Raw genomic sequence first — 26,192 nt, 5'->3', positions numbered from 1 at the left:
AAAGGCTTAAGGAAAGAGGAGGGGCTAGGGAGGAAAAACTGGGAAGTCCAAGTGCTACGATTCGTTAGCTCATTGGTGACATCAAACACTGAAGTAGGGAGAACAGGGGTTGACGAAACACAGGAAGGGGGAGGGGAGGAGAGTTAACTGCTCTCTCTATTCTTCATGCTCCCATCACTGCCTCTCAAATGCAGCATCTTTGTTTTCCTGCAGTATAAAACGTTCCCCATGGGAACGCAGAAGCCTAGTGTTGACTTGAAATTAGACGCGAATGGGAAATCCTTATTGATCTCTATGTTTACTGAAAAAAGAAAAGGGACATTCCCCATATAGATCGCTACAGATGTGTCATCTCTTCATATATATATATATATATATATATACACACATACATATATATATATATATATGGGGCCTCTATTAATGTAAATACAATGATGAAAATATTGACTCGTGGCAGAAATACTCATAAAAAAATACAGGCAGCCTCCACCTTCCCTCCCACACACACATGCACACACACGGCTGGAGCCAGTTCTTTCTGAATGGAAAGCAGCCTAGTAGTAGTTAATCCCCTTGTATGCTCGCTCTTCCACAAAAAAAAAGAATTAAATAAAATCAATCTAGACACCTTTCATGTCCAACGTTTGCTAATCTTCCTCCTCCACATTTATAAAGCTACGTTTGTGAAGGACACACAAATCTGATTGTCTGTTTTATCTTCAGGCATTACTGGGTTTTCTACGACAGCATGTTAGCCTTTTAATGCTTCCAAGATTTATTTTTTTTATCAGCTCAACTTATTCTTGATAATATGATAATCAGAGATTTTACCAGAATAGAAAATACGTCATGCTCCCTTATAAATGCCAAACAGGCTTCCTTCTGTACAGGACAGCTGCTGTTAAGACCGTGTATGGGTTGTCTTGACAGAAAAATTCAACTTGACTGCCTGATCAGTGGGGGGAAATCAAAAAATATACCCTAATGTTGCCTAACTGATGACTACATTGACTTAACAATCTCGGCTGTAGCTCAATCAGCAACAGCTATTTAGAACAGCCAAAGAGAAATAAAAGAGGGGAAGTGAGGAATGTCTTTGTGAGGAGTGGGGGCGCAGTACAAAAGAGACGTTCAAGCGCAATGGGCATTTGAAGGACAGAAGTGGATTCTTGGTAGCTCTGTTGGGTTTCTGGGGATTTGTGCTTAGACTCCAGTAAGCAATTAAAAGTGAGATGACTGGAGGAAAAGAAAAAAAAGAGTGGAAGCTCCAAAGTATTTGAACTTTTCCCCTCTGTAAGTGTGTGTGTATGCGTGGCATATGGCAGTAATTTCCATGAAGTTTCACCCACGGACAGTAAAACTGTCTTGCATCTTCCATTATGTGTCACAAAGAGGCGTGAGAAAAATGGGATAAAGGCGTGAGGCATGCATAACCTTGGGAGGACCGGGCCATGCTGGAAGAGTGGAAGAGCTCTGCTGGTGACAGGCAAAGCCAGGCAGCAGCTGATGCATGCAGGTCACAGGAAGGCTGAGCTGCATGAGCACCACTCCCACTAGGAACTATGTACAGTGTTGACCCAAGGATACTTCCATGCCTCCTTTTTTTACCTCCCTCACACACATAGACAAACACAGATCTAAGACTATGTGAGGCCATAAACCAGCAGCACTCTGATCCAGTGCCCTGCAGATGACTGCAATCCAAAAGTAGTTGGACATTTCTGTGTGAACAGGTCTTGTAAACCTGCAAATGTATTCTTCTTTGAACCCAGGAACAGACGTTCAAACCATCAGGCCCTTGTTCTTTTGGACTCATCCAGCCATCTGAGGCTGAAATACTCCTCCTTTTTTCATATAATCATTTTTTTGTCCCTCTCCTCAGGGAAACATGCCATTTCCAGCTTGCAGCATGCTGCGATGCCAGGCACACCTTCTTTATGACTCAGCCGGCTCTGGGTGTGCATGTCTCCCTGTTTGTGTGCGTGCGCATGAAGGGCCGGTGCAGCAGGGCTTCAACACCCACGTCCTGCTGCGAGAACCCAGCGCCACCTGTCGCCCAGTCTGGCACAGCTCCTGCCAGCCACCCGTCATCTGTGGGCACGAGCCTCTAAGGCTCCTCCAGGCGCTCCTGAATCTCACGTACAGCCTCATAGCACATTTGATCGTGAATACCATATCACAGAAACACAGTGATGGCCCCATATATGCGATCTAGCAGATGTATGTATGAAAGATTATGCTGGCTCAATATGGGGGATCAAAAACATATGGAAAAACAGTATGGAAGTGTGTGTGTGTGGTGGTGGCACATTTCTTCTTTCTTTTTTATTTAAACACTGAAAATGAATGATATGAAGTGAAACACACAGGTAAACTTGCAAGGGCATCTTTGATTAAAATGTAATTTGGACTCTTTTTTTTCTGTGAATTGAGTGCCACCTGCTGGCAAAATTCACCGAGTGAATATTACACTTCTGAGGCATCAGTTACGATGTGTCAGAATTTAGCAAAAAGGAAAAATTAGAAACAACTCAAACATATAATTTAACCTACAGCTTACATCACAAATACACACACTTAAAGTCACTGTAATATTATGTATCTTTTATTACGTTACTCTGATCAATGGTGATACTTAAAATTGTGCCTGAGGCATTTATTCAGAAGCTGCGTTTAAGAGACAGGATTAATGATCACAGTTTTATACAGTTGTGACATGACATGAGACACTGACATAACACAGCGATGCCACTATTAAAAACAGATTCTTCAAAATAATCATTCGTGATGTTTCAGTTACCATTTTATTAGGTACACCTGTTTATCCATCCATTAATATTTCCATGATATCTTTAGGATCACGAGGTGTAACACAGAGCATCGAACCCCTCCAGCAGAACCTCCTGAACCACAGCTGCCCTCTGAGGCTGTTCACTCAATTCAGTTCCCCCCTTTGTTTTTTTTTTAACCATGTCCTTGTTTTGACTATGTCAGAGGGGTTTGATTTCATCAGTGTTGCACCAGATTGCAGCATACCACGAGGCCTTTAATGTATTCATACCTGTTTCTAAACTTACAAACCTATAAGTCAATTTAATGTGCTCATTAGTCATGCAGGCTCAGAGTCCAGGACTATAGCTGGGAAACGTTCCCCTCCTTCACCCAGCAGGGAGTACATGTCTCTGAGTACACTGGGGCTCAGACGTTCAGGCCCAGGTACGACAGCCGAAAACTGAGGGGACAGGGTGTCCAACAGAGCCTGTGGGACATCAGAAAAGACTGTCAGCCAGTTCCTAGCTTCTACTAAAAAAGAACATGCAGGTATGTAAAACTCACGAGGTGCTTTCAGAACACGTCACCTACCTGTTCAAGATCAACCTCTTGTTGCAGCAATGCCACCCTCATCCGCAGCTGCTCAAGCTCTTGCAGCTCTGCCTCTGTTGCATATGTTATAGTCAGGGGCAGGGGTGAAGTTCTCCCATCTCCCTGCACACCATTTGCCCAAGTGGGGCAAAAACAACCTCCCTCTGGCCTCCATCGATCCCATGCTTTCCACTCTGACGGAAAAAAAGGTTATTTTTAGAGCGCGAGCAACCATACCCCTAAAACTTTTTTCTTTCTGCTCTGTTGCCTCAGCTTTAAATAGCTAGGCCCTTGCTTAGTGGCATCAGGACAGACAGCTTTAAAACCCCATCGTCATGGGGACAAGGGGGTGAGGGGGGTCTGTTGAGGCCAAGGAAAGGACTGAGCTGGCGCTGAGGGTTCACGGCAGCTCTGCTTTCATTTTCCATACGCCAAGATGGAGAGGCTCCATTAGCGCGTTAGCACGCTGCACTCACCATAATCATTTTCTAAATGCTGTTAAAAAGCAATAAAAGATAATTCCCTCCCTGGATATTACAACGCGGTGAAATAAAAATACTAACGTGAGATGCTAGATTGGATGACACCAGACGTGTGGACCTATTCATTACTGGAAACTTCTCTGACACACTGGATTTAGTTGCTACTTGTGCTACATTGGTGCTTTAACGAGTAAACATCAATAAATCTTTGTGAAGGTGTGAATGGAAAATCTCTCGTCATTCAGGTTCTTTATAACTGCATCAGTGGAGGAAATGGAAATGCTGCTGTGCATATTGTAGGTACAGACTCAAACTGGGATGCCCATAGACGATGACCCACATGGAAAAGAAATCGCAAAATGTATGTAACACTGGTTAAACACAGCCAAAAACCATGTCATGATGTCTCCACCAGCATCTCCTTTAGGAAAGTCAGTGCAAAGGAATAAATATTTTTGATAAGGTGTCTTCCAGCTAATGACCACCTGTCTACAAACAAAGATCAATGATCTGCAATTAATGCTGGAGAAACAATTATTTTACAGAAAGGTTTATGATGTTTATTATGCTGCGTACAAACAGGATTCTTACCTTGTTTCACTTGATCTGCAAAATTCTTGAGCTCAGCTGCTGTGAGCTGCAGCCTTTCCAGCGACATACAGGAATCATACTTGTCGCCTGTACTAACTGTAAGAAAGCACATTAAAAAAAGAGAGTTATAATAGAAGCTTACTGAGAAGCAAGTGGAGTTGCATTAAAAGTGTGTTTACAGTCACTCTTAGCGCATGAAAGTTGTTACAGTTATAGAAAAACGTCAACTTCCTGATGGTTCCTGGCAAAGGAAAGTCTTGATTTGTATCAGTCGAAATAGCTCGCACAGTCACTTCCTGCCAACTCCCACATTGTTATTTTGTCACCCACTGACTTATGGAATCAGTCCCTTTCATTTCTCCCGAATTCACATAAAAGCTTCTCTATTACCCAGTCTTAATGTTATCTCTGGCATCTGTTTGGTTAGAGGCTCCCCGCAGAGCTGTTTCAAGTCTTGAGCTTGGTGAATCAACCTGTCCAGCAGAGCCCTGGTCTCATACGGGCTGCCAAATGGCCAATTCCTGGGAAACTAAACAAAGCAAAGGAAAAATGGTGTACAATGAAACACAGGGGTTGTTTAGAGAAATTAATGTATATTAGCTAGAATTTCTCATTAATACACTTGGCTGGTTTTCTAAATTAGAGCATAAATTCCAGTTTAACATGACATCATGGCTGACCCCAGCTGATCCATTTTACCGTAGCTCTCATTCTCTCCATGAAGTGACTCTTCCCAGGCCCAGGGTTCGTCTGTAGGGCAACGGCTTTATCCCACAGTCTGAAGATAATGTACAGAAGGAAACTTTGTGAATAAAGGAAAAATGTACAAGGAGGAATTTTGTTTTTATATTTTTTTGCATTACAATGCATTGTAGGCACCTGCTCTGCTTGCTCTTTAAAGATTTCCATTTTGTTGTTTGCTCAGAAAATATCCTGCTGAAGCAAAGTCAAACAGAATGATTATAATATTACAGAACATGTTTTTGTTTTTTACAAAGCATGGTTATTTTCATAGTGTAATTCTAAAAAACATGCCCATTCTGTTGAGGGAAACTGCATGCTCCTGGCTCATTTGTTTGTGAAGAGGACACTACGTTATTTGAAGAATTTGCAGCGACAGGTGCAGCTTTCCTCAGGTCATCACCACTCAACATATTGCTTCTGATAGTCTTGTTTTTAGAGAGCAAGCTTGTGATGTGATCAGGAGAGACAGACGGCATGACAGCCTGCTGCAGTTTCCTATAAGCCTGGTGATGCAAAGCGCCAGCTGATGAGGCAGGATGGTTTTGGATCGTGTTTCTATTATCTGTTCTTTTGGTCTGTCCGGGGTCGGCGCTAGCTAAAGGTCCCGAGGCTAGTGAGGAGCATACTGATAATCCAGGCCGTCCGGACCCTTTTCTGTCAAGGCTGGCAGATTTAGTGGATGACCTTATCGTTCTTTGGCTTCCTCTAGATGCTGCAGATGAATGTGTGATATCCACAGGCCTAGCACCTAAAGTCCCCGTTTCCTTTCCAGGTTTGGGTATTTTGGATTCTTTTTTAGAAGGTTCTGAGCTGGTGCGCACACGGAGGGCTTTCTCTAGAGCCTTCTCAAGCAGTTCTATGTCTTCCTTATCACATGGGGAGACACCTGTTTATGAAAATAGCAACATGCAAATATGTGGTTACTACTTGGCAAGAGAAAAGAAATGTAAATAAACAAATAGGCTATTTTGTTTTAACTATCAGCACCTTGACAGACAAATAAAAGCTATTTTTTAACTACCTGTAGGAGCAGCACCTGCCAATTCTGTTTCCTCAAAGCTCACCTCGGGTTGGGGTGTTCTGTGGGAAAATACTTCATGTGAACACACACTAAAATTAAAATAAAAGTTTTAAAGTCTTTAAACATTCCAGGACAAAAATGATGTGACACAACAGATGAGCATCAGCCACTGCCATTTTTAAATGTCATCTCATTTGCAGAAAGGCCGCTGGCAGTCAGAATGGATGCTTCATTCATACAGTATATTGCATTGGTGATCTCTGGCAGACATAACTGCTTAATGATGAAACACACTGTTAAAAAAATAGAAGTCCTAGTGTATCTAGGTATGTGCAACTCTCAGAATCTAGTGTAATAGTGCACAAAATTAAAGAGGTTTTACAGGGAGTGCAGAATTATTAGGCAAGTTGTATTTTTGAGGAATAATTTTATTATTGAACAACAACCATGTTCTCAATGAACCCAAAAAACTCATTAATATCAAAGCTGAATGTTTTTGGAAGTAGTTTTTAGTTTGTTTTTAGTTTGAGCTATTTTAGGGGGATATCTGTGTGTGCAGGTGACTATTACTGTGCATAATTATTAGGCAACTTAACAAAAAACAAATATATACCCATTTCAATTATTTATTTTTACCAGTGAAACCAATATAACATCTCCACATTCACAAATATACATTTCTGACATTCAAAAACAAAAGAAAAACAAATCAGTGACCAATATAGCCACCTTTCTTTGCAAGGACACTCAAAAGCCTGCCATCCATGGATTCTGTCAGTGTTTTGATCTGTTCACCATCAACATTGCGTGCAGCAGCAACCACAGCCTCCCAGACACTGTTCAGAGAGGTGTACTGTTGTCCCTCCTTGTAAATCTCACATTTGATGATGGACCACAGGTTCTCAATGGGGTTCAGATCAGGTGAACAAGGAGGCCATGTCATTAGTTTTTCTTCTTTTATACCCTTTCTTGCCAGCCACGCTGTGGAGTACTTGGACGCGTGTGATGGAGCATTGTCCTGCATGAAAATCATGTTTTTCTTGAAGGATGCAGACTTCTTCCTCTACCACTGCTTGAAGAAGGTGTCTTCCAGAAACTGGCAGTAGGACTGGGAGTTGAGCTTGACTCCATCCTCAACCCGAAAAGGCCCCACAAGCTCATCTTTGATGATACCAGCCCAAACCAGTACTCCACCTCCACCTTGCTGGCGTCTGAGTCGGACTGGAGCTCTCTGCCCTTTACCAATCCAGCCACGGGCCCATCAAGACTCACTCTCATGTCATCAGTCCACAAAACCTTAGAGAAATCAGTCTTGAGATATTTCTTGGCCCAGTCTTGACGTTTCAGCTTGTGTGTCTTGTTCAGTGGTGGTCGTCTTTCAGCCTTTCTTACCTTGGCCATGTCTCTGAGTATTGCACACCTTGTGCTTTTGGGCACTCCAGTGATGTTGCATCTCTGAAATATGGCCAAACTGGTGGCAAGTGGCATCTTGGCAGCTGCACGCTTGACTTTTCTCAGTTCATGGGCAGTTATTTTGCACCTTGGTTTTTCCACACGCTTCTTGCGACCCTGTTGACTATTTTGAATGAAACGCTTGATTGTTCGATGATCACGCTTCAGAAGCTTTGCAATTTTGAGACTGCTGCATCCCTCTGCAAGATATCTCACTATTTTTGACTTTTCTGAGCCTGTCAAGTCCTTCTTTTGACCCATTTTGCCAAAGGAAAGGACGTTGCCTAATAATTATGCACACCTGATATAGGGTGTTGATGTCATTAGACCACACCCCTTCTCATTACAGAGTTGCACATCACCTAATATGCTTAATTGGTAGTAGGCTTTCGAGCCTATACAGCTTGGAGTAAGACAACATGCGTGAAGAGGATGATGTGGACAAAATACTCATTTGCCTAATAATTCTGCACTCCCTGTATGTCAAATATGACTTTATATTAATCACTTATTTTCCATATGTCTTACTGGCTTTAGGTGTAGGGAAACCCATATGGAAAAGAAATAGGAAAAACTTATAAAAGACTTGCATCAGCTTTAGCTTGCTTCATATAGTGAATCATATAAGGCTTATATGATTTACTCATGAAAGTGGCCACTTTCTCATTACTTTCATAAAGTATCCAAAACATACAAGTTCCATTTATATTATTTTTCAAGGGATCTTATATTTGTTTTCACTCTTGTATGCTTTTCAAACAAGTTTCACACAAGACAGACACAAACTTTATAAGATTTATATATATCTTTTCCATATGGGAATATTAATATTCATTACACAAAAAAGGCATACAAATGATAACAAACCATATTGCGAGTCAACAAAGCCATTATTTAGTCAGTACATTATGATATAATTCAAAGCAAACAATCAACAATTACCGCTTGATATCCAGATGCTGTTTAAAATGAAAGATGACATACACCGATTAAGATTAAATGATATTTTTAAAAACAAAAGATTAGGACCAGTATAAAATGTTGTGTAGCTGTTATGGGTATATTTTTAAACATATATAAATTAAGATGTGACACTCACTGAAACCATTGTACAGAAATAGCATAGTTATCCTGTATTGTCATAAAGGTTTAGTGCAGAGATGCTTCAGATGCTTACAGCTCATTTGTAGATGGAATTGACATAAATTGTTTATTGTTTCTTATTTCTTATCTCATTACTTAATATTTATTTTGTCGTTATTCTGAATGAAATGAGTTTAACTATGTAGTTGATTTGATATGCGTTGTTGTATCAGGGGCAGGTGTCATATAAGCTCATTTACAACAGTAAATAAGTCATGAACTCATTTAGTGTTCTTGAATAGTCCAACAAAACTAAAGAAAAATCAACCAACACACATTTTGAGATAATGTAGAGTAGCTAATACACACACACAGCCGTCTCGTGTAGCAAAAGGCACTGCTGGGATTCGAACCCAGGATCTCCTGTTTACTAGACAGGCGCTTTAACCAACTAAGCCACAGCGCCGGATGGTTAACCAGATCTGTATATAGCCTACGTAAAGAGTCACTCAACTACCGAAGGATTCCCCTACAGATTACTACAAGTGGCACACAAACATCACAATACTTTGGACCTATGTAACTTAAGAGGATTTTTCATAAATGTTTATAGAGAGTCAAAAATCCAGGATACAAACTTCAGACATCGCAGAAACTGGATTTGTTTTTAAATTTGTTATAAGAAGAAAACAGCTTGGGGGGAAAAAGTCAAGCGTGTACTTACAGGCTCTTTAATAATTCTCTGTAGAGTTGAATGCGGTGATTAACCTTAGCTTGTTCCACTTTGCATGACCTGACAGCTTCCTCGACTGCGCACAGCAGCGACATGATCGTGTCTGGGTGTATAGCGGTGGTGACCTTCTCTGCCACGACAACACGAAAAACAAAACGTTCACGTACTTGTTTAACACTGATTAATGACTTATTAGAAACAGTAAGACTTGGTCAAAAAGTGCAGAATACGTCGTTGTTAGATCCTCTTTATAATGAAAGCTTTTTTGTACAGACCCGCGAAACGCTCGAACCCGACGGATGCGGAAGTCACATTTCTCCCCCTCTGACTAAAGAAGGTCACCGATTAGTAAATATTCAGTAGGTAATCAATGCGATGAAACCTAAGTGACTTTAGGTGAATAGCTAAAGTTTATATATATATATATATATATATATATATATATATATATATATATAAACCTGTCAGGCAGAAAAAGAAACTTTGAGCATTCGTAGAAACAACGGACTCGCTACTTCTCGCGAGAAGTGTGATGGTTACCAGGGACGCTGTTGTCATCTATACTGCCTATCCGGTTGTTAAGTGATGACGTGACGACTCCTACTTCCGGGCCTAAAGTAGTCTGTTTAATATGGCTTTTGTGTTGTTAACATGTTTAATGTTATGTATTTTCTTCTCAAAAAGCTCCTAAAACAGTCAGTGATCACTGTTGACCTCCCTCGGCTTTTATTACCACTAATCATTTATTTAAGCTCAGTTTTTAAAACCTTAGGATGTAACTACAGCCCAGCCCATGCAGCAGTATATGAATGACTAACCTTGTATTGTGGATGGATTATCTGAGTTGTTCTCCTGGCTGAAGTTTGGTCCTTTTACAGCATCCTGCCATGCGATTACATTTGTTCCTGACCACCGAGAACACTCACGTTTGAGTGGAAAAATTTTAGCTTGTTTATTATGCTAACATAGCTGTGTCGCTAGCGGTCACGTAGCACATCATTATATACCAGCTAGCCCAACTTCAGTAACCCTACAAACATCACCGCTGTTTAGTTTTCTGTCTTCGTTTATGCTGGAAGTGATAGCAGAGCTGTACGTTTTAATTTGTTTCCAAAACCCCGCAGTCAGGACATGCTATATTGTATTTAGATAGAAGCTAGCGAGCTAACTCCCTGCTAACTTCTAACTCCGTTAAATGTCATAAATTCCGTTTTCATGGATGCCTGGATGTTAAACTCAATTGTTACACCTGGTAAAGCAGAACGCTGATCATTTTATTAAAGATGAAAGACTTTAGACAGTTTTTCAACTCTCAGTAATGCCATAGTGATGTTTGGACCTGCAGCGGAGTTTAGGTCCAGACACGGCTAGTGACGTCAGACTGAACGACCGGATTAGATTATTGAATTCTTTATTACCACGTTTCTATTCAACAGTACTCACCCAGTCTTAATTTCTCATTTGGTACTCATACAGTTGACTCATAAACATGTCATAATATATGAAAGTTTCAAAAATGAAGAACACTGCTGATTATTTCTGATAACCACAACCATTAAACGTTCCAGTAACATTCCCAAGTAACCTGCTTACACTTACAGCTGTCAGTCTGAGTGAGCCTCATGAGAAATGTCTGGAAAGCAGGTGTAAACAGAGGCAGATTATGAGTAACTGTTGGATAATTTGCTGCTTATGAAGTAAAAATACACATATGAGAACTGAGACATTAAGCACAATCAGATGTTGTTGGAGCCAATAATTCCTCTCATAAAACGTTTATCAAGCTTTGGTAGATTTCATTTATATTTACCAGGTTTGCAGTATTGCGCGTTCTGTTGTAAGGGCATGAATGTCATTACTTGTTTAATTTTTGTTAGTCTATAATACACAATCTTTTGCCACTTTATTAGGTAGAAATATTGTATCAGTGGATGCTTGTGGTGGTGGTTTAATGCTGTGGGACTCATTGAAAGTCTCATTAAAAATCTCTTTCAAGAGAGTCATGGCCAAGAGTGCGATTAGAAATGAGAACATAACACAAAATAATATAATAAGTAAGAAGGAAATGAAACTGACATTCAGTACAAGTGGACACAAATATGTAAGTCATATGCAATAACACATCAAGAGCAACATCAAAAACAGTCACACTGACCAAAAGAGCTACTTTCTCACTCCTTTTAAATGGACTTAAACTCCCCCACTGTAACCAGTTCTGGAAATTTCAGGTCCAAGTGAAGATTATTCCAAACGTTTTCCTGCTCTGACTCTTGGGGCAAACATTTAAAATATTGTGAGAACATATACTGTACTACTTGTATTTTTTGCACACATAAATATTCACAAATAACAAGGCATTAGCCCAAGCAAAAAGTTATATACAAAAACCAACTAATGAGGAAGTCTCCAGACATACAGAGATACCTATTTAGCACCAGTATACAGAGAACTTTGATGTGCCAGATTTTCATGGCCTGCAGTAAAACATACAGCACAATGGTAGATGGTATCCAACCTCTTTAGGTACTGGCCACATAAATTCATAATCCAATAAAGGAACAAAAACGTTGCATATACGAAGTGTTTCCTCAAGTGGAGTGACAAACATTTAAAGATGTGACCTTTAAATGATAAATTCTGACCTATAATGATGCCTAAATACTTTTGTGGCCATTTCAATTTCAGCTCCTTCAGTGGTTTTGATTTCAGGAAGTCTGAGCCCTTTAGTACCAACTGAACCTTCTGTGGCATCCATTTATGGCCGCCATCCTCTGATGGTTGCTCCCAGCAGGATAATGCACCAAGTAATAAAGCTCGAATCATCTCAAGCTGGTTTGTTGACCATGACAGGGAGGTCTTTGTCTTAAAAAGCTACCCACGGTCACCAAATCTTAGTCCAATAGGGCACCTCTGGGATGCGGCTCTATTCACATCACAGATGGGCAGCCAATCAATCTGCAGCAATCTGATGCTATCATGTCAACATAAACAAAAGTCTCTGAGGAATGTTTCCAGCACCATGATGAATCTATGACTTAAAGAATTAAGGTATAATTAAGGTTCTTAAGGCTAAAAGAAGGTCTAACCTGGTACTAGGAAGACGTACCTAGTGAAGGGGCTGGTGAGCAGCTGCACCAATACAATATCCCCAGCAATAGAAAAATGAAGAGAAACTTCCAGGAATAGACACTACTTTAAATTCATTTATTCCCCTTGTTTGACAGTTATTGTTGCCACTTTACTGACTGAGGAAACTCAGTGAATTTAATTGAACTTTAAAAAGACGCTCATTAGTTTGTAAGTTAAACTTTTTAATAGAGGTCCTAATGAGTGAAAGGAATGGGCTTTTTCTTTTGATTTGATTGACATGTCTTCTTGGTGCGCACCACATTGTTTTTCTTGCTTTTAAAAGCCTGCGCTTGATGTTCCCAGCATGACATTTCACTTTCCGATTAAGTCATGCTCATTTAAATTCCAACAGTTGTGTTATTCTTTTTCTATACTGATCCCAAATTAAGGGGCTTCACACTTCTCTTCATTAACAGGCAGTTTGCCTCGTTAATGCAGGGAAGGAACTAAGAAAACCTAATGATAACTGACAAAGTACGTCCTCATCAAAGAAGGCCATTTTTACTTATTTTTCCCCCACGTATGTCATTGACATGTGAAGCAATGCAGATGTAATGTTTCATTTTTCTGTATTGTTGCCATTTTTAGGACAAACTTAGTAAGTTTTTTAATGTGTGGCAGCCATTTTTAGATCATGCATTAAAACAAATTCCTCTTTGATCGATAATTCAGTCTACCACCCTAGCATTTCATTTTTGTATCTTGCCAGTGTTGAAGTAGGATCTTTGTTGATGCAGTGTGATTTTTTGCCTTTTTTTTTTTTGCCCTTGCTGTTGTGTTGTCTGTTTTGTTTTGTTTTCTTTATATCAAAAATCTTAATAAACATATTTTTAAAAAATAAATAAATAAAAATCAGATCCCAGCAGGTACCATGTCAGATAGTGGTAGGGTAAAATGGACTGCGTGCTATATCTCAACCACAAAGGGAATGCACAGGAAAGCAGAGTAGCAAACAAAACTAAGTAGCCGTGAAACAGGCTGAGAGACTTATCAAGCTGTCAGTGCAAAGAAATGTTATGGTTTGTGTGGAAAAATCAGCTTTAAAGCTAACATTTCTTCTTTTAAACTGATCCCCCCCCCCCCCTCCGCTCTGAACGGTATCAGTAGCTCAAAAGCACTTCCCAAAGCAATTTCATCTAATGGCAACAGCTTTGTGGCCCCATTGCAGGGAAGTGAATCATCTTGTTATCCTCCCCACCAGGCTCCTGTGGCTCAGCAGCAGAATGAGGGGGAGAGGCACTCAACTGCCCCCCTGCCAGCCACACATCTGACAATGCAGCCGGCTTGCCAGACTAATATTAGGCTCTGACAATCACATTTGGACAAAAGCACACACACACGTACGTGCCCTCACAGCTACAACATGCAAGTGGGCTTTTAGCCCTTTACTAATGGATCAATCTTCCAGGCAACATTAAAATGAAAATAGCTAAAGTTGTGCCGCTGTATAGACGCCACTTCACAAATTACAGGCCTGTTTCTTTACTACCACAATTCTCCAAAATCCTAGAAAACCTGTTTAATAAACGATTAGACAAATTCTTAGATAAATATAAATTACTCTCTGACAGTCAATATGGATTCAGATCAAAAAGATCAACATCTCTGGCATTAATCAAATCAATTGAGGAGATTACGAATGCTATAGATCAGAAACAGTATGCAGCTGGAGTATTTCTGGATCTCAAGAAAGCATTCGACACAATCAATCATGACATATTAATTAATAAACTGGAACGGTATGGGATTAGGGGGGTTGTACTGCAATGGGTGAAAAATTATTTAAGTGACCGGAAACAATTTGTGAAGCTGGGTGTCCATTCCTCATCATGCTTGGACATTGCTTGTGGTGTTCCACAAGGCTCTGTACTGGGTCCAAAATTATTTATTATTTATATAAATGATATTTGTAAGGCATCTGATATATTAAAATTAGTATTATTTGCAGATGACACAAATATTTTTTGTTCTGGGGGGAATCTAAAGGAGCTGCTGGATACAATTACTTCAGAAATGTGCAAAATTAAAAAATGGTTTAACAGGAACAAACTATCGCTAAATCTAAGTAAAACTAAAATTATCTTATTTGGGAATTCCCTTAGAAATGCACAAGTGCAGATTCATGTAGATGGTGTGGAAATTGAAAGAGTACTTGAACATAAGTTTCTTGGTGTGATTATAGATGATAAATTAAACTGGAAGTCTCATATAAATCATATACATAACAAAATTTCAAGAAGTGTCTCAATCTTGAGTAAAGTAAAACACATTCTGGACCACAAATCACTCCACATTCTTTATTGTTCCCTGATTGCACCGTATTTGAATTACTGTGCAGAGGTTTGGGGCAATACTTACAAATGTTCGCTATCATCAATCTTTATATTACAAAAAAGGGCCATAAGGATAATCCATAAAACTGGTTACAGAGATCATACAAATCCACTATTCTTAAAATCAAAAATTCTAAAATTCACAGATCTGGTTCATTTTCTCACAGCACAAATTATATATAAAGCAATAAATAACCTGCTTCCTGACAATATTCTAAAAATGTTTTCTAAAAGGGAACGGGGATACAATTTGAGGGGGGAATTAAATTTAAAACATCCTCGTATCCGTACAACATTAAAAAGTTTTTGCATCTCTGTGTGTGGAGTGAAGCTGTGGAACAGACTAAGTAAAGATATGAAGCAATGTCCAAGCATGGCGCAGTTTAAAAAGCGGTTTAAGGATATGGTTTTTACAGGGTACAGGGAAAAGGTAGAGATTTGATAGGGTGTTCTTGTCTAATATTTTCATGTGTGTGCGCATGCACGGGTTTGTTGGTATGGGTATATATGTATGTGTATATGTATGTATGTATGTATGTATATATATATATGTGTATATGTATATGTATGTATATATATATATATATATATATATATATATATAAAATTGTAGGTTGTGTATCCTTCAGGTGTTAATGGGGTTATTGAAAATGTGTATATGTGCGTATGTGTGTATATACGTAGGTATGGATAGATAGAAACATATATGTGTATATATTAAAAAAAAAAAAAAAAAAAAAAAAAAAAATTACACATAACATATAATGTAATTACAAGGAGGTATTTCTGTAGTCTATTGATACTAGATAGTGGAAAAGGGGTGGGATTAAATAAGCTTATGCTTCTTCCTGCTCCTTTTTGAACATGGACGTTAATTGGAGTTGTGGTTGCTCGTTTTCCTTTTGTTTGCTTTGTTCATTTGTCTCTTTTAATTCTATTTTTTTTTTTATACTTTTTCAACATGTTCAAAATAAAGATTCAATCAATCAATCAATCAATCAACATTAACAGTCACTTTGTACACTGGACCACTGCTACACTACGGTCAAGGACGGCTACAAGGCACAATCCCGCCCCCCGTTTGGCAAATCTGATCACGCCGCCATCTTCCTCATGCCAAAATACAAACAAAGGCTGAAACAGGAAGTTCCGGTTCAGAGGAAGGTCGCGCGCTGGACGGATCAATCGGTGGCCGCGTTACAGGACGCACTCGATGACGCAGACTGGGGCATGTTCAGAAACAGCTCCGACGATGACGTCAACGTGTTTACGGAAGCGGTTGTGGGATTCATCGGGAAACTAGCGGATGATACCGTGGAGACAAAGACTATCACAACGTTTCCCAACCAGAAGCCGTGGGTGGATAAAACCATCCGCGACGCTCTGAGATCCCGCACCGCTGCCTACAACACGGGACTCATGACGGGGGACATGGACCCGTACAAAGCCGCGTCATATAACGTGCGGAGGGCGGTGAAAGAGGCGAAGCAGCGCTACGGGAGGAAACTAGAGTCACAACTCCAACAGAGTGACTCTAGGAGCCTGTGGCGGGGACTAAGGACAATAACGGACTATAAAGCACCAACAACCGGTATGACGAACGCGGCCGTGACTCTGGCAGACGAGCTGAACACTTTCTATGCTCGCTTCGAGGCTGCAGCTAAGGTCTCCAACAATGCTAGTGTTGGCGCTAACGGCTGCAGACAGGAAGATACTGCCAGCACCGGAAACGTGCTCGTCATCTCCGAGCATGAAGTAAGGAGAGCCTTCAAGAGAGTGAACACCAGGAAAGCAGCAGGACCAGACGGCATCCCAGGTCGTATCCTAAGAGACTGCGCATACCAGCTAGCTCCTGTGTTCACTGAGATATTCAACATCTCTTTATCTCAGTCGGTGATCCCCACATGCTTCAAAGAGTCCATCATTGTTCCTGTCCCGAAGAAACCCCACCCTGCTTCTCTCAACGACTATCGCCCTGTAGCCCTCACCTCAGTAGTGATGAAGTGCTTTGAACGCCTGGTCAGAGACTTCATCATTTCTTCACTACCAGACACACTGGACCCACTACAGTTCGCTTACCGTCCAAATCGTTCCACAGACGATGCCATCTCTCATCTCCTCCACACATCACTCACTCACTTGGACACTAGAAGGGGGAATTATGTTAAAATGCTCTTCATAGACTACAGCTCTGCATTTAACACCATAATTCCCTCCACACTCACCACCAAGCTGGAGCATCTGGGACTCAGCTCATCTATGTGTCAGTGGATCTCCAACTTCCTAACTGGCAGACCACAGGCAGTAAGGATGGGCGGACATGTCTCAGCCTCCACCACTCTCAGCACTGGAGCCCCCCAGGGGTGTGTTCTGAGCCCCCTGCTGTACTCTTTGTACACATATGACTGTGTGGCCACTACCAGCTCCACCACCATCATCAAGTTTGCTGACGACACCGTCGTGGTGGGCCTGATCTCTGATAACAACGAGACGGCCTACCTGAAGGAGATTAGGAATCTGGAGAACTGGTGCCAGAGGAACAACCTCCTTCTAAACGTCAGTAAGACAAAGGAGCTGATAGTGGACTTCAGCACTAAGCAGGAGAGGAACTACCAGACCCCCGTCATCAACGAGTGCCCAGTGGAGAGAGTGGACAGCTTCAAATACCTCGGAGTTCACATCACGCAGGACCTGTCATGGTCCTGTCACATCAACACCGTGGTGAAAAAGGCCCGACAGCGTCTCTACCACCTCAGACGCTTGAGAGACTTCCAACTGCCCTCCAAGGTGCTCAGGAACTTTTACTCGTGCACCATAGAGAGCATCCTGGCGGGAAACATCTTAACCTGGTTCGGGAACAGCACCATGCAGGACAGACGAGCTCTACAGAGGGTTGTGCGGTCAGCTGAGCGCACCATCCGCTCCGAGCTCCCTGACCTGCACTCAATCTACAGCAGGCGGTGCTGGACCAAGGCCAGGAAGATCGTGAAGGACCTCAGCCATCCCAACAACAGACTGTTCTCTCTGTTGAGGTCAGGAAAGCGATTCCGCTCCCTGAAGACCAACACAGAGAGACTGAGGAGGAGCTTCTTCCCGCAGGCGATACGGTCTCTCAATCACACCACCACATAGTACTGACCCACACATATGGTTCTTACACACACACTGGACTTTCTGGACTTTGGTTTTGCACAACACTGGTCACTATATTCTTCATTTCCGGTTAATACTTGTACAGCTGCTGTTATTGTGTATATATTTATTTATATTTAGATTTCTTCATACATTCTTATATAGTTCTATATTGTGTATTTTGTTGTACAGTTATTTTATTTTCAACTTTAATTTATATATTTTATCTTATTCTTCCCAGTTAAATTTACCCTTCATTCTAATTTGTGTTGTACAGTTATTTCATTTTTAACCTTAATTTATATTTTATTCCTTCCTAGTTAAATTTACCCTTTTTAATTTTTCATATTTATTTCCTATCTTATTCATAGCCTTTTCCTTTTTTGTTTTCTTTAGGTCACGAGCAGTTGTCCAAGCATTTCACTACATATCGTACTGTGTATGACTGTGTACGTGACAAATAAAATTTGAATTTGAATTTGAATTTACATATGCATGATGAGTATACACGAAACATCTATGCACAGAAACACCCAAAACGTAATTATCACACTTGGATCTGTTACTGACTGTCATGATCCAGTCAGTCACAGATTGAAGAGGGGGAAGAGGGTGAGGCCCTCATGTTAAACTTCATCTATGGAACAAATGTGTTTGGGACAAGCTGTTGTACCCTCACAGAAAACCATTATGATTTTACCAGTGTATGAGGCCAGTGTTTTATTCAAAAGCCTTGAATTCATAGGTGCATCACCTGAAGCGCCAATAAGGAAGAACATTGAATTGTTCCCACGTCAGATTAGTGGATATTGTGCAGCAAGTCCTGTGAAACTAGAGAACAGCTTGGGTAAAATGGGCACATCACTGAACACCAGCTGATGAGATGATTTAAAAACACTGCCATAAACAATGCCATTACAAGGATAATTGCTGTCAAACCCAGTGATGGTTTTATCAGGTTATGTAACTTGCAATTACTTCATTATGGCCTGATAGAGAGCTACAGATGGTTTTACTAAAATCACGTCCTGATTTGCAACTGGTGTTGCAATTTAAAATGTATTAAAATGAGCATCCATTAAAACTTGGACTACTTTATCTTTTATTCATTCCCAAAGGAACAGTAACAGCAGTAATTGTTGACAAACCATTGCATTTATTTGGTATGAAGGCCATCTTGTGGTTATTCTCTTGTAGCCTTTTGATTTGGTCTTGGTTTTCTCTCTAGGTTCCAATTTCTGTAATTTAGGACTTATGATGTGTCTCATACTATATCTAGCAGTAGAAAAGATTATCCCTAATGTTAAATGACATGCAAACCAGCATGTTTGGTATTCATTACCATGAAAAATTTCCTTGAGGGATAGTATGAACATTGATTTTGCCAGGTGCTGGAGATTGCCTTCTGATGAATCTATATCTTCAACATTTGCAGGAAAGTTTTGGAGATTTTCTATCCTGGTGACACCTACAGGATGATCAGGCTGGCTCTGGGATTTGTTGTTATCCTGACCACTTTCTGCATCATTTACTGGACAGCAGCAGAGCACTTGTCTAACAGACTGATTCAGCTCTGACAGTAAATCTTTCATACCTCACGCAATAGCTCTCTACAGTTTACACATCTGTCTGGCAAGGCATCACCTCATGCTAACAGTTTATTTCAAGACTGTGCTCTCAAAACACCTTACACTCTTACACTTACCCACTGTATGTCCTCTGGTTTTTGCTATGCTGCTTTACTACAGTCAGTAAGCTAGTTTAAATTCTTCTCTTTGACATGTTTTACTTAGCTGTACATGATTATTTCATGCTTTTTTCCCACCTACATCAGACTGACAACCTGTCCTGAATGTACCCTGGCTCTTGGATAGTCCCCAGCCCTCAATGCACCTGAAGTGGATAAGTTGAAGAAAGCAAATGGATGGATGGATTTCTATTTCAGTTCACTTTTTTAAAAGTATTTATTTTCATTCCAGGTTAGTTATTGTTTGGTCATGTCATAGTCTGTTTTGTTAAGCTTGTATTCTGTGTTTGTTTGGGATAAAGTTTATCCTATCTTATTGTCCCTATTGTGACATACTACTGCCCTTTTCTCCATAGTTACATGAATTTCTCAATTATTGGAGTAATAAACAGATAGTTCGACGGGACTAGCTATTTGAAATCTATGATTTAGTTGAAATTCTTCATTATTCAGCTACATCTTTTATTATAGCCAATTTTAATAGTTTTTTCAGTAGCCCTTTCGCTGTGACGAAAAGCCTAATACTATGAAGATACGGAATTTTTTCTGGATAGTTTTTTTTTTCTGTAGTCCTGTGCGAGAACTACAAATCTTAGAGCATCCTGTAGAGTATCATGTGATCATCGAAGGGGCGGAGTTAAACGTAGTTTCGCTCTGGACCTCCGCACGGTAATTTTGTAGCTGTAGGTAGCTTATCACGGTGCAGAGAAGGTTTGTTGTGGCATTGTAATTTAGCATTATTACATTTTACGAACAGAGACGTGGGCCCCTGGTGTGTGGCAAACCGCTGATTTCTCAAATCTTAAGCGTGTTTTGTGGAAATGTTATGTTAGCTAGCTTACAGCTAACTTGGCTAGCGTTGTTCAGTAAAGTTAGCTGTGGTTGTTAAAGTGATGCTCCCACTGTGGGAAGCTAGAGGACGAACTCTCGGGTTTAACCTTCGTGTGATGATAAAAGGTGGTTTTACAACATGGTCTGTGATTGGAGGGATTCAGCTGATTTAAATCACTTACGAGGCTCTCCTCGTATGGCACTTGCTTGCTCATTGTGCGAGTTATGCTTGGAGTCTCCCGGTAAATGCCAGAAGGCCTGTGCTGTGTTGTTTGAGCTGCTTTTTGTTTGGCTGCATTGATTTAGGTCACACCTGCCTGGATGCTGCTTATCTCTGTAAACCAAGCCAGCACTTGCCCGTCTGTACTGTATCAGTTTTCACTCTGACCCTGTCTTATCTTTCTTTTCTTTTTTTTTGTCTGACAGTAAATCAGGTCAGAGGCTTAAAGCCGCTGGATTTAAGTGGAAAAAGGCTTTATTTCTTTGACCTCCATCATCATTAACTCAGGGACGACAGCCACTGTGAAGAGGTTATTAGCTTCACTCGTTTGCTGATTAACCTCTGTGTCATCTTGGGTAAGAGTTAATTCTGCTGTTATTTAATGTACGTCTAAATATCCAAGGGATATTTATGTTTTGGTGTCGGTAGTATTTGACAGTAAGTCAAACACCATAAACAGACTTAGCTTTATGATTATGGATCTGATATGATTATTACAAACTTATTATTATTATTACACACTTATTATTATTATTATTATTATTACACACTTTATGGTAAGTTAGGTTTTGTGGACTCTTAACCACTAATCTAGGTAAACTGTTTTTAATAGCGTAATGTATTGGTCTCATTCTATGTCAACTGACCCAGAGCATCCAGCCTGATGATCTCCAATTTCCTTGAAAAACTTCCAGTGATGATAGACTTGAACTTTTGAAATTATTTATTCCTGAAGACACAGTAGCAGATATTTGGCCTATAAATTAGAATGACATAGTGTAAGTAGTTCTCTAGCTTCAGGGCAGTCAGAGGTGGTCAGGCTGGGAAATGTTCTTAAATTTGGTTATGTCAGTTGTCATGTAAAGATCCATATGGAAAAAATGTCGTTCTGCTCCCAAGATGGTAAATAGCAAATGGATGTACAGCGCTTTTCTATTCTACCTGAGCACTCAAAGCACTTTATACAACTTGCCTCAATCACCTGTTCATACAGGCACTTTTTTCTATGCTTTTTCTACTGAAGTGCTTTCTGTCTAACATTCATGCATATTTAAACGAGAAACTTGGGGTTAGTATCTTCCCTGACGATACTTGGCATTAATACTGGAGCAGCCAGGGATCAAACCACCAACCCTCTGATTAGTAGATTACTTGCTCTCCCTCCTTTTTTAATTTTGTTTTTTCTTTAATATTGTGAGATAGATGACAAAAGGAAAAAAATCATCTGTCAGGAGGAAGGTACAGAAACTACCAGGTTTGATTTGAAGTTGCTTTGTTAAGAGACAGTGCTTGACATTTTTATTCAGGATAGTGAGACAGAACATTTTTCTTGGTAGTGGATGTGTTTCTGAATGTCCTTTTAGCTCTTGTACGCTATTAATTTTGTTTGGATCTCGAGTGCTGCAGTGAGCAATGCAGCTGTACGGCAGCACTCTACCTTGACAGCATATAGATTAAAAATTATGGAGCGTGATAATACTTTTTAATGTGACTATACTGCTTGTTAAATGCTTTGTTCTGATTTTTAGGGTTAAGTAGGTGTCAGGAAACATCATATCAATAAGTCACTGGAGAAGATGGAGACAACAGGGAATGTGTCCAATGGTGCAGGGCCTGTGTATGAGCAGAAAGAAAAGACCCTCAGGTAAAGCTGCTTCCAGTAACATAGTATCTGTGTTAATAAGATTTGAAATGAATAATCCTGCTTCAGTTTTGCCACATACGCAACAAACCAAACTTCCTTTCTTTCTCCAGGCCAGAGGATCTGTCTGAGATGCTGGCAGCAGGGACCAAGCAGATTCACGAAAAGGCTGAGAACACTCAGTTTGTGAAAGATTTCCTCAGGGGTCGCATCCGCAAAGAGCTCTTCAAGGTGAGTGTCAAGAAAAAAGGTAGACGATGTCCTTTTTTTATATAGAAGACTACTTCACAAAGCAAAGCCTGCAAATAAATGTGTTATAGAAAACTGGTGGAAACAAGAACACAAAGCAGACAGCTCATGTTACGCTTGTGTTTGAAGAAGGGCAGAAAAAGTGGCTTTTACACCAACTTTTCATGTTTGTTTCCCTCAGCTTGGTGCGGTGGCGCTTTACTACACATACACGGCCCTGGAGGAGGAGATTGAAAGAAACAAGGATCACCCCTATTTTGCTCCTCTTTATTTTCCCGCTGAGCTGCATCGCCACGAAGCTCTGGCCCGTGACCTCGAATACTTTTACGGTCCAGAATGGAAGAGCCACGCAAGCTGCTCAAAGGCCACCCAACAATATGTGGACCGCATCCATCAAGTAGGGCAGGAGGACCCAGTTTTGCTGGTTGCACATGCCTACACTCGCTACATGGGGGACCTATCTGGTGGGCAGGTGCTGAAGAAGGTGGCACAGAGAGCCTTGAAGCTGCCGCCCACAGGAGAGGGCTTAGAGTTTTACCAGTTCGATGCCATCCATAGCGCCAAAGCATTCAAGCAGCTGTATCGAAGTCGGATGAATGAGCTGGAACTGGACATGGAAACAAAGAAGAGACTGGTGGACGAGGCTGTGAAGGCTTTTCTGTTCAACATTGAGGTGAGAGGCCAAGCAGAAGATGAGGTTGTTTTCCACTTTGTGGAGTTTTCTGATAGAAGTCTTAAACCTCAGTTGTTGAACAAGTGTGTCTCCAGTTCACCTGTTTATACACAAACGCATTCAAGCACCGTTGGTGGTGGACGTGCAAGGTTCTTCTGTTTCAGTAGTGTAATAAATCGGGGCTCCAGCCATCAACCTTATGAGTTTTGCTTTTTCCAAGTATTTGAATTACTCATAGATGTTTCATCTATCTGTGTTATCCAACAACAAATTGTAGACTTTATATTTCAACCTCACATGCTTCACGTTCGTTCTGGCAGGTGTTTGAGGAGTTAGAAGAGATCGGCAAAACCATCCAGGAGGATGTTTTAGATGCTGGCATGCCCGTTCATGGAGCAATGGGTGGAGACATCAGCAAATGTCCCTACTACAATGCCAAAATGGGTAAGTGTACTGCCTTTGTAAATATATGTAAGTGATACCGTTTCTTGTCACTAACTAAGCTTTTGTCCGGACCTCCTTTGTGTCACAGCGGCATCAGGTGGAACAGCATACGTCCGTCAGCTGGCCATGGCTGCTCTCAGACACCCGACAGGACAGGTCCTGTTTGCTACTTGGTTTGCTGCCTTGGCTGGACTGGTTGCGTGGTATCTGATGTGATCTGTCGCTCCGTCTGCCACTCTGCTGCTGTGTGAAAAGAGGACTGTAACAGGAAGGACAGTAAAGGACACTGAGATCTTTCCACGAGATGTGGACCGTGTCATAGCTTGTGGTCCAAGTTTATTTATTGTTACATATTGCATAATAATGTAAGCTTACAAAAATATGGAACAGTTAAATTCAAGCAAAATGATCTATAGGACCAATATAATTCCATCCATCACGCTAGATTTATTCATCTTTTAAATTCTCTACCTCCTCCTGCATTATCCCTCCAATCTGTGTCCTTCCAGTTGCATTTGGTCGTATCTCGAGACCTCATGTAGATCTCCTATTTTCTTACTGAAGTGACATTTCGTTCCACAACTGTATCTGGCTGTTTAGTATTTATTCCTTAATAATAAATTGAACATAGAGTGAGTTAATTGTGTGATTAGTAAAGTTCGCTGTACACTTTAGATTTCTACTGAAGCCTTTAGTAAGAAGATTATTTGGAAGTGTAAACTTTGACTCCTCGTATATAATTATCTTTATTTCTGCACAGTAATTCAGTTGCAAAGTTAATGGGAAAACCCAAATTTCATTAATCCATTAAGCTTCAGCTTCAAATATTTCCAAACGGTTTGTTTTTTGAGACGGGCGATAGCAGTTAAAAGCTTGATTAATAATCAGTCTTCACATACTAATAACATATACAGGATATTTTAATCTCTCCTGGTGCATGTTCAATTGTATAATTTCTCTGTTTTCAGAATTATGTGACAGTGCACCTTGTATTTGTTCAACAAAACCAAACAAACCTGCCTGTTGGTTTGATTGCAGAGCTTAACTATCCAATATGAATAATTCACTGTAATAATTCAGCTTTACTGGCAAACGGGAGCCTATATTAGGACAGAGGTGCGTGCGGCTGTTTTAAGAGGAAGATTGTATTTTTGTACTAATGACGCTTCATCCACATTCTTTCATGAGATGAATTTGTGTGAGAATACCTTCAGCAGCTCAGCACTTATTTATGTGTCCATTCGTTCTGGATGCATCAGTATGCATTGTGAATGTACGAAGTGGGATGATCACCTATATTGAGTTTTATTTTGTTTTTTTAAGCACAGAGAAGTGTGTACTGTATGTATTTTGTGGTTGAAGTATAATCTTTATCCTAACACAGTAACGGTATTTTTTAACTTAAAGCACTTGAGGCACAGAGAACCAAAAAAACAAAAAATACTGCACATAAGTGGATGTGCAGTATTTTTTGATGACAGATGGCTTTATGCATCATATATGGAGGACAAATACAGGGATAGGCTGATACGCTCCTGTAGTTTCCACGTAATACCATTTTATAATGCTAGTGTCAAAATGATTCAGTAGTTTTGGACCTATTATCATAGATTAAACGTGGAGTGATTGCCTGAGTCATATGTATTTCTGATTTTCTTGCATTTTCATTGACTCTGCTCTTAATCCTTATCTGTATCTAACTGGAGCTTTACTAGTAACTGGCTAGAGTAATCTCTTTGTATGAGAGTGGGGAAAAACTGTATGTTATGCTTTCAGTAATGAAAAAAGACATGTTTTGTTTTCATGAAGAAATAAAACATTCTTTTTGACTTGTAGTTGCTCCTTTGTTTGTTTGCCTTTTCTATCATACAGCTACAGTAATTATACGATTTTGGGTAAAACATGAGATGGATTTGTTGTATACATTCATTGTCACCTAAAGGTCTAATAACAGATGAATTGTAGGTGCCAGGTTATGTTACTCATAGTGCTGTCCTCCACCACTCCACAAAACGAGAGAAAACAGATGAAGGGTATGCTTGCCTCTTTGGATTTTGAATTAAAGTTTAATGTTGGCACACCTTTGGCTACGTTCACACTGCAGGCGAAAGCGCATCAAATCCGATTTTTTTGACACTATGCGACCCATATCCGATCATGGTATGACAGTGTGAACGGCACAAATCCGATATTTTCAAATCCGATGGGTCACTTTCGTATGTGGTACTGAATCCGATACATATCCGATGTTTTAGAAAGCGACTGCTGTTTGAACGGTCATGTCGCATTAAATCCGTCTTTTACATCACTGACACAAGAC

General features: G+C 40.3%; 2 protein-coding genes and 1 non-coding gene across 4 annotated transcripts; 1 reads left to right on the top strand and 2 right to left on the bottom strand.

Moving 5' to 3' along the window:
- Window positions 1–2,610: 2,610 nt before the first annotated feature.
- Window positions 2,611–9,567, bottom strand: tedc2 (tubulin epsilon and delta complex 2). The gene is made up of 9 exons (XM_085352453.1): window positions 9,464–9,567; window positions 6,205–6,263; window positions 5,475–6,069; window positions 5,319–5,372; window positions 5,139–5,217; window positions 4,830–4,968; window positions 4,440–4,535; window positions 3,367–3,560; window positions 2,611–3,262 (listed from the first exon to the last, which is right to left on the bottom strand). The coding sequence occupies exons 1-9, from the start codon at window positions 9,565–9,567 to the stop codon at window positions 3,113–3,115; spliced, it is 1,470 nt and encodes a 489-aa protein (XP_085208579.1). The 3' UTR covers window positions 2,611–3,112.
- On the bottom strand, window positions 9,132–9,205 carry trnat-agu (transfer RNA threonine (anticodon AGU)). Its single transcript has one exon. It is a non-coding gene; the product is annotated as a tRNA-Thr (tRNA).
- A 10,892-nt stretch (window positions 9,568–20,459) lies between the features above and the next one.
- hmox2b (heme oxygenase 2b) lies at window positions 20,460–24,459 on the top strand. 2 transcript variants are annotated; one of them, XM_085352452.1, is made up of 7 exons: window positions 20,460–20,482; window positions 21,071–21,220; window positions 22,394–22,509; window positions 22,620–22,737; window positions 22,937–23,428; window positions 23,749–23,872; window positions 23,961–24,459. In XM_085352452.1, the coding sequence occupies exons 3-7, from the start codon at window positions 22,442–22,444 to the stop codon at window positions 24,086–24,088; spliced, it is 930 nt and encodes a 309-aa protein (XP_085208578.1). In that variant the 5' UTR covers window positions 20,460–20,482; window positions 21,071–21,220; window positions 22,394–22,441; the 3' UTR covers window positions 24,089–24,459. The 2 variants fall into 2 exon arrangements, with proteins under 2 accessions (XP_085208578.1, XP_085208577.1); XM_085352451.1 differs by having other exon boundaries at window positions 20,466–20,524.
- The last annotated feature ends 1,733 nt before the right edge of the window (window positions 24,460–26,192 follow it).

The sequence above is a fragment of the Diplotaxodon limnothrissa genome, linkage group LG4 (genome assembly GCF_057381915.1).
Source record: "Diplotaxodon limnothrissa isolate DT_005_m linkage group LG4, D_limnothrissa_male_GT1.1, whole genome shotgun sequence".
Classification (NCBI taxonomy): domain Eukaryota; kingdom Metazoa; phylum Chordata; class Actinopteri; order Cichliformes; family Cichlidae; genus Diplotaxodon; species Diplotaxodon limnothrissa.
The sequence above is the reverse complement of the archived record's forward strand: the minus strand, read 5'-3'. Positions and strand labels throughout refer to the sequence as shown.

What these genes read in the sequence shown, in the direction of transcription:
- tedc2 (XM_085352453.1), bottom strand. Translation starts at nt 9,567, where the DNA reads ATGTCGCTGCTGTGCGCAGTCGAGGAAGCTGTCAGGTCATGCAAAGTG. An exon ending in TGGAGAGAATGAGAGCTACG is followed by an intron (nt 4,969 to 5,138) that starts GTAAAATGGATC and finishes TGCTTTGTTTAG; the next exon opens with TTTCCCAGGAATTGGCCATT. An exon ending in TGCAGATCAAGTGAAACAAG is followed by an intron (nt 3,561 to 4,439) that starts GTAAGAATCCTG and finishes TTTTTCCGTCAG; the next exon opens with AGTGGAAAGCATGGGATCGA.
- hmox2b (XM_085352452.1), top strand. Translation starts at nt 22,442, where the DNA reads ATGGAGACAACAGGGAATGTGTCCAATGGTGCAGGGCCTGTGTATGAG. An exon ending in CTTTTCTGTTCAACATTGAG is followed by an intron (nt 23,429 to 23,748) that starts GTGAGAGGCCAA and finishes TCGTTCTGGCAG; the next exon opens with GTGTTTGAGGAGTTAGAAGA. An exon ending in CTACTACAATGCCAAAATGG is followed by an intron (nt 23,873 to 23,960) that starts GTAAGTGTACTG and finishes TTTGTGTCACAG; the next exon opens with CGGCATCAGGTGGAACAGCA.